This window comes from Pelmatolapia mariae, linkage group LG4 (genome assembly GCF_036321145.2).
Source record: "Pelmatolapia mariae isolate MD_Pm_ZW linkage group LG4, Pm_UMD_F_2, whole genome shotgun sequence".
Classification (NCBI taxonomy): Eukaryota; Metazoa; Chordata; class Actinopteri; order Cichliformes; family Cichlidae; genus Pelmatolapia; species Pelmatolapia mariae.
This window is the reverse complement of record NC_086230.1, coordinates 4,963,026-4,974,426: the sequence shown is the minus strand read 5'-3', so window position 1 is coordinate 4,974,426 and position 11,401 is coordinate 4,963,026. Positions and strand designations below refer to the sequence as shown.

The window sequence follows — 11,401 nt, the reverse complement described above, 5'->3', positions numbered from 1 at the left end:
CAGCCTACCTTTCAGTCAGATTCCACATTGTGACTTCTTCCGTGCCATTAAATCCATTTAGAAAATGCACATCCATAATCCGCCAAGAAAGTGTCAGCCTGATAGTCTATTTACGAGTAATTCTGTCCATCTTGACAAGTCCCTACAACAATCTTTTACCCCACTGTTTCCACAGCTGGTCAGCCCGTCTGCTCAACTCAGACTGCAGAACTGAGGGGCTTGTTGGTGCTGGGGGGGACCTGCTCTGCTCTCAGACTGTTGGCATCAACTTGGCTTCACAAAGACACTGATTGTCCACCTTGAGGGAGCCAGGGAAGAGAGGGTAGGTTTGCACTCCCAGCGGGAATCTGGATTATTTCCGCAAGAATTTAGGCCTTTATTTGAGGCCTGGGCAGAGGAATGTTAACCTCTCCGGTTTCGGACAACAGAGGAGGTTCTGTTTGCAGAGAGGAAGCTTCTCTTCAGGCTTGTGTGACTTTATACCAAGGGTAAACATCAGAAGGGTGCGATGAGGCCAGAAAAAAGGAGATAACAGATACAGCTAGAGGATGACTTTTAAGGAAGATCTTTGAAGGGACTGTTTCTGTTTATTCTTTTAGGCACCAGCTACAAAATATATGAGCACATAAAATGAAAAGAAGCTTTGTAACAGATTTAGCTACTGTACCACCTAAATTCCATCTTCAGTGTTCTATCATCTAAAGATGGTATTGACATGAAATTCTCACCGATCCAATCCACACATGCAAAGAAAGCAAACCACAGATGACCATAAATTATGTGTAATAATGCGGAACACACAGGGAAAAGTATTCAGGGTGGTAACTGAAATTTATTTAATACTTTCTACTCAAGCCTTTGTTGGTGAGAACCGCTTCAAAGATCCTCCTGTGTGGAGAAACTAGTCCTGTGCATTGCTCCGGTGTGACTTTGGCCCATGTGTGTTTGGGATCGTTGTCTTGCTGAAACCTATACCCTCATTTAATCTTCATCTGTCATCTGTCTTTCCTTCAATTATGTGAAGCATGCCAGTACTGTATGCTGAAAAACAGCCCCACACTATAACGTTCCCACCTCCAAACTTTACTGTTGATATGGTGTGTTCGGGTCATATGCAATGTTCCCTCTAAGCTGCGCACGTGCGCAATTGCGCACTGCTGGCACGGTCTCTGCGCACAGAAAATCTGCGTTGTGCACAAAAAAAACTAACCTGAATTGAAATTAAAATTAAAACTTCAACAATTCTGTTTTGCAGTGTTAGTCAGTAAGTGACTGGCTGCTCCCGAATTGGATTAGAATGATGCCACCTTATCCCATAGTCCAGCCAATAATGCGATTCACATTCGTATATACGCAGCTAATCAACTCGTTGACAGGCTATGACAGCGTCCTTATGTGCCGACACCGGTGTTTTAGCTAGCAAAGCGGCGTGGGCGTGGCTGATGTGGAGTTAAGCCACGTTAATGACAACGTGTACAACCATTGGAGATGTGAGCAGGACAGACGGAACAATTGACGGGAAAAGTGTGGACTTTATACCAGTTTTGATTTTGTGTTGATAGGCCACGTAAAACCAGAGTTATGATAAAAATATCTGCAATGTTTGGTTTTCTCCCTGAATGCTATCGTTGTTTATATTTACTGCGGGAAGAAACGGTAAAAACAGCATTTTATAAGGAAAAACGCTCGAAAGCACTCTCCACCTGTGAGTACAAACAAAACCAAACAACCCCCCACCCTTTCCTATTGGTCGAAAAAAGTACCATGTCGACCAATCAAAAAATGATATGGCAACGTGGCATCTAGTTGTTAAGACACGGGGGAAGTTTTAGGAGTGACGGCGGTGTTTTGAGATGTGAGAGATTTGAGACGTTTAGCGCAAATCTTGTGTAGTTAGTGTGTAGTGTAGTCAATAGTTTTGTTGTGTGTGTCAGAACAATGAGGCGACTGCTGAATGTTACAGGTGTTACAGCAGTGATACATCTCCTGTTGTCAGGCCTGCAGGTATCAGGCTGTTGTTCTCCTTTATCTCATAGTGGACAGAAATTATTTTTTGGAGTGGCACAAATAATTTGTGTGGCATCAGATTTGATGCAGAACAGCTGATTGTTCTGTAAATAGTTTGAAATGTTTGTTTAAAAACGCATTGGCTGCATTTAAAAAAAAAAAAAATAACTGCAGAAATCAATGTTGCTCAACATTGGTCGTTATATACTGTATTTTGCAGACAGAGAGTTAAAAAGTTGTGTTTTCAAAATTGGAGTTCAAGTTATTTTTACTTCCAATAGTGTTAACATACTGCACAGGTCAATGACTAGATTTTTTTACATTTTCATTATAAGTGGGCTTTAGCAGTTAATTAAAAGTAGTCTAACATAAGTGTAAATGCTGTAATTTGATTATTTTAATAAACCATGTAACTTGGATGGATTAGATGCTGGCGTGACCACAGTGCACACGTCTGATGTCGCTCACAGTGGTCCAAGGGATCGCTCAGGGAGTTTGTGTGTTCGCTCAGACACATTAAAAATTAGAGGGAACATTGGTCATGTGCAGTCACTTTTGACCTCCAAGCATGGTGTGTATCCAAAAAGTTTAATGTTGGTCTCATCTGACCAGACTATATTCCTACAGTATTTCTCAGGTTCGTCTAAATGTTGTTCAGCAAACATTAAAATCACTTCAGCATGCTTTTCCTTCAACAAGTGAAGGAGTGTGCTTACAGGCCATGGTGGCTGAGTGCATCAGAAACAAAAAAAAAATAAAAAAAAATACCACCCAGGACTCTTGAGGAGCTGCAATCCTCTATCACACAGGAATGGGACAACATTCCTCTCTCAAAAGTCCACCACCTCAGTTTCCAAATATTTATGGAACATTAACAGAAGATGGGATCCTGCATAGTGGTAAATATGGTTTTCCCCCAGTTTCTTTCTTTCTTTCCTTCTTTTCATTTTTGGAATTTCTACAAAACTTTTTCATTGCTCACAGTTAACTCAGGATTACTCAGAGTTGGCTGGCTGTTGTTTGAGCTCAGTGTGTCACCTTTTGCTATCTTTTCTATTTTATTTACCATTAATTTAATACTTAAGTTAAATTTCAACCTCCAGAAACCCAACCTTATCAGTTCATTTTCATTTATATAGCACCAAATCACAACAGTTGCCTCTTTTTAGACATTTTTTATTGAAAGGTAAAGACTCTACAATAATACAAAAAGTACTGTTGTGCTGCACACTCTACGTTTATTTATATTCATAGTATCAAGGGTTCAGTACCCTACTAATGCCAAGAAGAGGCGCTAAATAATCACAATTGTGTAAATCCATGCCACCACATGGAAACACCTCTGGGGCTGTCTCTGTATTACACAGTGTCAACAGCAGTTACACAAGTACTCTTTGTGATTCTCTGGCTTTCACCTGCACAATAATGATGCTCAGACTACTCCTTCAATTAGCTGCTCTTCCACTATGTCTAGCAGGTAAATTCCTGAGTTCTGTAAGTACTGATTTAAATATTAATGCTTCTAATAACTCCAACTGTGTGCTTCAATTGTGTTTTCTGTAGGGCTCTCGTCAAAAACTGTCCATCAGAGTCCTGCTCAGATGTTCAAAGTGGCTGGAAAACAAGTCCTGATTAACTGCAATCACAGTAACAGTGATTTTTACATGATCCAGTGGTACAAGCAGACTACAAGGAGGAATGAAATGACTCTCATTGGGTTTGCACGATATGACAGTCAGGCTGTTGAAGGCCCATTCCAAACACTTTATAACGTGAGCGGAGACGGCAGAAGTGCTTCGTCTCTTCACTTTTTAGCTGAGAATGAAGCCCACGGCAGTGTGATATATTTTTGTGCCGCAAGTGAAGCACCCTGCTGCATCACCCGAGCAGTCTGTAACAAAAACCCTCACCACACTCATCTGCTGTAACCACACATTCTGCAAACACTTTGTCAATATCTGATGTCAGACAGCCGATTACTCGGGATTAAAACAAAACTTTGAATGGTGGGGCATGGCATTACCAAAGACAGTTAGACACGTTTGCTCCATGAAAAATCTTCACTCTTCCCCAAACCCCTGCGACTCTGAGCCTGACCAGCCCCTGGTGTTCTTCAGATGTTCAAACAATGCCAGTCTTTAATTTTTCACCTTTTTGCCATTCCCTGTTAGTATCATCACAACCTCACTTCTTAACAGTTAGCAGAACTTCATCAGGTTCTTGACATCATACTAAACCCCTTGTCTTGTAGCTACATTTTGAGTGCGTGCATGTGGGTGCAGAACATGGCCAAACAGTTCAATTTAACCTATTAGGTGAATAAAGATAGAAATAACATTGATCTGTAGCTCATCACACCTTCAAAAGTAGAAACGTTTTTTAACAGACCTGCAATTTCAAGCCATCAGTTCAATTCAGTTTTATTTATATACCACCAAATGACAGCGAGTCATATTGCAAAGGCCCTACAATAATAGCAAGCACTTGGTGACAGTGCAAAGGGAAAAAAAAAATTTTTACAGGAGAAACCTGGCTCCATCTGCCACACCTGTTTGGCGGTGTCAGAAAGTAAGTAATACCACTCCCTCCAACTCTGACTCAGTTTTCTCATGAACTGGCAGCATATCTTCACAAACGCACTGAACTAATGGTGTAGGGCTGATGGGAGGAGGTTCCCGCCCACCTTGTGATTTTCTGTGCGTTAAGGATGTGGATGAACAGTATGACTCCAGAGCCACTGAGAGAAACAGCAACTGAAGGCAACAGCACAGATACACCTAAACTAGTTTAGTTGAAATAAAGAAGATGTTGATCTTATTCCTGATTCTGATTCATAATATTAATCTGGTTTCAGGTAATGGCATGAAAGAGGGATATTTTTGGAATAACCGCTGCCTAAAGCGCGCACCTTCTTCTTATTGCTGTGTGTAAGGTATTTCATGGTGTTCTTTGCTGTTTCTTTCACAGGTGTCTCACTCAGTGACCAGGTCCACCAGACTCCAGCTGATATGTACAAAAACCCAAATGAGACAGCCACACTCAGATGTTTACACACCATTTCCACCTACAACAGGATCCTCTGGTACAAGCAGTCACAGGGTGGACAGTTACAGCTGCTGGGATACATGTGGGGAAGCCGTCCCACTCTAGAGGCCAATGTGTCTGCGACCTTGGATGGTAGTGCAGATGAGAATAAAAACTGCACCTTAACAATTGAGAAACTCCAGCAGGACAGCAATGCGGTGTACTTCTGTGCAGCTAGTTTACACAGTGTTATCTATGGCTGCTTCTCAGCACAAAAACCTCACCACCACATAAAATATCATCTGTGTATTACTGTTCACACCCCCTTAGTTCTTACTGTGCAGGCAGAAATGTTCCTGGGCAACCCGTTCTCACTCCCGACGCGTAAAATACTGACGATTTGTCACGTCCCTTAACTTCTCATGCTGACGCTGAAGGTACCCTTCCACGTTTTTATGCGACGCTCTGGGTTGTCAATTCATTCCAATATGAACCCGCTCTCGGCGATCAGAGACGCTTCGAGCAGAGGCTCCAGCCATCCATTTACTCCAATAATAACCCCGTCACGGCGAAACGTGACGCCTTGAAGTACAATCTAACTGGAAAACCGGGGACCCTCTCCGCGAACGGGTTTTTCTCCCTAATTTAATGCTTTCTTTTAATGACATCCTTAACATTTCTTAACAAAAACACATGAAAGTAACACTGATAATTCAACAATAAAATCGCTTCATTTTCCAAAGTGATTCACGATCTGAAAGTTCTCAGATTTAACGTACATAATCCTTGGTTGGGTTTATTATTTTTATTTCACACGTAAAACACATTTATAGTTTTATTCACCACTCCTGTTAGTTTTGGATGCGCTCGGCTCCAACCAATCAGACGTAACCGGTGTAAGCAAAGGATGATGGGAGAACGGAGAGACCCGTTTATAAGAATAAGAAAAGGAGGCGGAATTGATTGATTCAAATGCAGGTATGTAAAAAATACATATATTTAGAGTAACAGCTTGATGTGTGTTTCAAAGGGTTTTTTTTCACAAAAGCTTCAAACAAACAGGGGTGACTGATCTCGGAAACGATTTAATGCATTTAAAAATGGCTACAGCTACCGTCAGCATGCTTGCTAGGTAGAGTACGGTAACGACTACACGTGGCTAGTGCAGCATTAGCCATTTAATCCAATGATGATCATTAAATCTATTATAAACATTTAAGGACTTGTGTGTTGTAAAAGAGCCTCACATGGTGTGTAAAGCAGTTTTTGCGCTAATAGTTCTGCTAGCTCTTTACAAACCTATGATGCTAACGTTAATTGCTAACGTTAACCAGAGCGCTAAGCTTCAAGCTGCTGACGAACTCCGTCAAGACATGTCCTGCACAACAGAGAGGCAGTAACAGGAGGGTTTTTGCAGCCTTCATCAGAGTTTCACAAGCCAGTAGGTACGGTTTTTAATCCTATGCATTTCTTGCTATGTACTATGAGTGGGTGGTGTTATTGTATCATGTATTGTGTATCATTTAATTTCAAATTCTTTTTATATATATTGTGTGTTTTCAATGTTAGTTCGGCTGTTGCCTGTGCAAAGGCCAGACCATGTGTGTGACTGCCCAGCAGGTAACGTTGAGGTTTCACCCGGCGCAGTTGTGGCTCTTGTAACCATAAATGGTAAGTTGCCCTTTTGTCACACACTACATACACAATAGATGTGTTTGCAGGTTTTAGTGCAAATTGTACATTGCTATCATCATTGTTTATTTATATAGCACTTTAAAAACACACAAGGCTGACCAAAGTGCTGAACAATAGAAACATAATAGATACACCTATAAGAATTGCTATCTTGTTTTGAATTACCCTCGGCCGCAGTATATGTGGGCACCTGTCAAAGGTCATTTGGATTTACCAGACCGCTTTGAAAACAACATGAAATCTTCACAACATGAAAAAAATGAATGCTTTGACCCACGACTGAATTTATCTTTATCCTTCCTAAAGGCTGTTATAACCTTGCACTGCCAGTGGTGAGCTGCACCAGCTGTGACCTAATGTGGTCCCCCTCAGTTAAGGACATCCTGGGTAGTGGATATTGGCCTGGCACCTTAAATTTCTGCACCCTGTTTTCAATGGATGTCTTTCAGTCTTTCTATGACATTAAGAAGGCTGCACCAGGGATGTCACTTAAGGCATTTGTCAAAATGCTGGATGAAAGAACAGCCCATTTCGGAAGGGTGAGTTTCTAAATTTGTCACGTTTAAGGAAATTGTGCAAATCAATGTTTATGATGACTGTCCATGAATATTCTGTTGTTTGTCCTCTACTCAAAAGACTGGCCGAATATCAGCTGATGCCTTCAGTAAAAGCTTTGTGGAGTGGAGTGCTGTTTGAGATGGACAGGATGTGCAAGGAGCCATGCGTTAGCTGCCCTGCCTGCACTCCAGACGTGCTTGCCGTCTCAGTTGATGGAAACCGTAAGCTTTATCGCTTTCAATCTAATGCAAGGTACGTTATGCATTGTGTACATAAATCAAATATGGCTTTGTAGAAAAAAAGTATTTTAATGTTTCTTTTCAAACAACTGTCACTGTGTCCGTTCAGCACTTCAGAGCAGGCGAACTTTGAAGGTGTCTTCATTGAAAAAGATGAGGAAGTTGCTGAGTTTATGAAATACATCCAGAGACACACAAATGATGTAAGAGACTCATATATATATGTGTGTATATATATATATGTGTGTGTGTGTGTGTGTGTGTGTGTGTGTGTGTTTGTGTTATAAATACATATGGATGGATGGATATTTATTTTATTTTTCTCTTGGTGTTGTTATAATACTATTTACTTTATTTTTTCTTAATGTATACTCAATTTTAGCGTCCCAGGACATATTACGTTCCTTTGCTCCGATCTGTCCTGTAAATATTTCCCATATTTAATCAAGGTGGCTCAGCTGAGGACTCTTGTCAATGCGTCCTTTTCTCTCCGTCATGCATGCAAAGGCTCTCATTTGGAAATGCGAGGTATACTGCAGCTTGTAGTTTTTGATTAGTTTGAGACATTTTGTTATAAGGTTGAATGAATTCAGCAGTCATGTATTGTGACCTCCTTTCTATAGATCAAATGGGGAGGTGCGTTTCAGGATGGGGCCGGTTCTACAGTTGGAAAAGAGGTGGGACAAGTAAACAGTTTCCTGTCTAGGGCGGCCATTGAAGTACAAAAGCAGGTATGTGTCTGTGTGTGAGATTCCACTCAGTCTCCTGCTCATTAATTCTTATTTTTATACGAACTGAAATGCAGGGCGAACAGACATGCTGACCCTCCTGGCTTTGGGGTGGACCAAAAGGAAAGTGGAACAACTGGGCCGCAGTTTGAGCCAGAGATATCTCAAGGTGATTTTTTTTTTTTTTTTCAACACCCATTTTAATGTGTGTGGTAATGGGGGGAAAAACACCTGTACTCTAAAAACATCAATGTGAATGACATTTATTATTGTATTCTTAGATCATAAGGATCCTTAGAGAACAAGTGGAGAGCCTGAATGCGACCAAAAATGAGCTGGGTGTGGATGACGACACACTGCAGCAATGGGTGGCCGATGTGCAGAAATGGGCTGAAGGTGAGTCTCAATATAATGCACCATAGGACCCACCATGGCCTCATTAAAGAACTTAAGGTAGAGTTAATATCTTTCTGACAGTGTCAACAAACAATGAAAAATAAGCCTTGTAAAAGTGGAATTTATGGCAGAGTTTTTGCGTTTCATCAAATTGGATTGAACCTGGGTTGAAATGATGTTGTACTAGTTGGTTTTATAAACCTGAACACCGACATACTTGTTATCTCATGGTAATGCAGCACATGAAGGCTACAGATGTCTTATAATGAATGTCATCAAGTCAGTGATTACAGAGTCCACTGCAGTTTGGTGACTGTTACTCATCCTGTATTCTGATTAATATTCCTCTCACTTAGAAAGTGATCAAACTGATGGCAGCCTTGGAGCGTTGCAGGCACGAATAGAAGAGCTTGTCGTCATCATCAGAGTGCGAACACAAAGTCTTTACAGACAAAATGGTACGTCCCAGTTTCTTTAAAATGGACCATTTGATACTTAGTTTGTACAGCTACTTTGCAAACAGAATAAAATCAGATCCAGGTTTGTTTAATCTGGATGTGATGTGTGTTCTAGCAAACAAATTGATGAGTGTAGATTAAAATGTAAATATATACATTATGTGAAGGTGTGAATTTTTTATCATTATTTACAGATAGCAACAAGAGGCGACACAGAATTCGCAAGGTCATCTTAGATGAGAAGAAACGCTTGGCGGCTGCTGTTGACGACTACAACAAGCTTGCTGAACCAACAAAGCAAATCGTATCCAGTGATGCCCTCATGCAGACCGACATTTGGCCCTGGCAGAGCACAAGTGAACGTAAGCTCTTGATTTATAAATACCCTTTTTAAACAAACTCCCAGTATCTGAGCAGTAGTTGAATGTTTAATTTAATTTAATTATTTGATGAATCGATTGAAAATAAGAGCAGATGTTAAAGTCATACTGGATCTTTTAACTATATCTAGATTGCTAGCTAACACTGCCTTCTCCCTTTAAAAAAAAGTTTAATTACAGGATCTTAATTCCTTGTGTTTATGAGGTGAGGGTTTTTTTTGTTTGTTTTTTTTACTTCACTCATATTTATTTGTTTTGTTCTTTTTACAGCCTCCCTTGTTGGCATGTCGGAGGATGCACAGAAGGGACTCCGTAGCCTGGTTTTAAAAAAACAAAGTGAACTGAAAGTTGAAATGCTCAAAGTAAAGGACATGTACAAGAGAATCCTCAGCTACCAACCACTCCTGGAAATGGACTCGGAGGAGGAGGAGGACATTCCAGACAATGCCACTGAGAGTGATTTGAGCACTTCTGATGAAGACTGATTGTGTCACCATTGATGTTATTTTTGGTAAAATAAAGAGTTAATCACATCTCTGTTTAATGTGATTTTTCAACAGACATTTTACATTTTGAGAAGAAAAATGGAATTACCTTAGTGCAGTTGTTTACCCATAATCATGCTTTCCCATGTAATTTAATGACTAGTGTAAATGTTCAGATAGACTAATATAATTTAATTCATGGAATGTTTTCTGTGCTGCTCAAATTACCACAGAATTTAAAAGCACCAGGCAGCAAACTCACAAGGAAATTTTTGTTCAGTGTTTTGTCGAAGAACAAGTACAATTGAAATGTTTGCTATAGTGATGTGTTTGTTAAGAAGCATGCCAGCACACTGGTGAACTGACAGACCCAGAATGCACCTGACTCGCACAAGAGCAAATGAAATTGCTTATCTAGAAAGACAACCGTCATCAAAGAATAAGTGAAAGAATAGGAAACTAACGGTAAGGGAAGGTACTGTGCAGTAGGAAAGAAAGGCCAGAGCTGTGCAAAATGACCTCCAGCAGGCCACAAATGTGCACGTCTGCTCAAACGGTCAGGAACAGACTCCATGAGGGCCCGACATCCACAGGTGAGGGTTGTGCTTGTAGCCCAACACCGTGCAGGATGTTTGGCATTTGCCAGAGAACACAAAGATTGGCAACTTTGCCTCTGGTGCCCTGTGCTCCTCACAGATGAAAGCAGGCTCACACTGAGCACTTGTGACAGAGTCTGGAGACGCCGTGGAGAACCTTCTGCTGCCTGCAACATCCTACAGCATGCCGGTTTGGCAGTGGGTCAGTTTTGGTGTGGCTGCCATTAGGTACTGAGATGAGGTCTTCAGGCCCCTTGTGAGACCATATGCTGGTGCAGTTGGACCCGGGTTCCTCCTAATGCAAGACAATGCTAGACCTCATGTGGCTGGAGTGTGTCAGCAGTTCCTGCAAGACGAAGGCATTGATGCTGTGGACTGGCCCACCCGTTCCCCAGACCTGAATGCAATTGAGGACATCTGGGACATCATGTCTCGCTCCATCCACCAACTGCAGCACAAAATGTCCAGGAGTCTGGGAGGAGATCCCTCAGGAGAGCATCTGCCACTTCATCAGGAGCATGCCCAGGTGTTGTAGGGAGGTCATACAGGCATGTGGAGGCCACACAGACTAGTAAGCCTCATTTTGACGTGTTTTAATGACATTACATAAAACCAGATTAATGATTCTGTATTGCATTGATCAAGGAACCAACCCAATAGGAGCTAAAGGAATCCTCTTGACATTACTTCACTCAGTAAGTTTATATTATGTTTAATGTGCATTTTCCACATCAGTTTAGAACATAACATGTTAGCACTCCCTGGTCCTTTTTGGAGACGGATCCTGAGACAGCAGGCAGCTATGGAGAACTCGTGTCAGCTGTGGTAATTAAGT

The 11,401-nt window shown here is 41.2% G+C and overlaps 1 protein-coding gene across 1 annotated transcript; it reads left to right on the top strand.

Annotated features, from left to right (window-relative positions):
• The first annotated feature begins 5,944 nt into the window (after positions 1-5,944).
• Positions 5,945-9,970, top strand: LOC134625697 (uncharacterized). Its single transcript, XM_063470952.1, has 13 exons — positions 5,945-6,009; positions 6,366-6,476; positions 6,601-6,702; positions 7,033-7,265; positions 7,363-7,536; positions 7,633-7,726; positions 8,031-8,051; positions 8,147-8,254; positions 8,329-8,420; positions 8,533-8,647; positions 9,004-9,105; positions 9,300-9,467; positions 9,756-9,970. The coding sequence occupies exons 9-13, from the start codon at positions 8,340-8,342 to the stop codon at positions 9,968-9,970; spliced, it is 681 nt and encodes a 226-aa protein (XP_063327022.1). The 5' UTR covers positions 5,945-6,009; positions 6,366-6,476; positions 6,601-6,702; positions 7,033-7,265; positions 7,363-7,536; positions 7,633-7,726; positions 8,031-8,051; positions 8,147-8,254; positions 8,329-8,339.
• Positions 9,971-11,401: the final 1,431 nt, after the last annotated feature.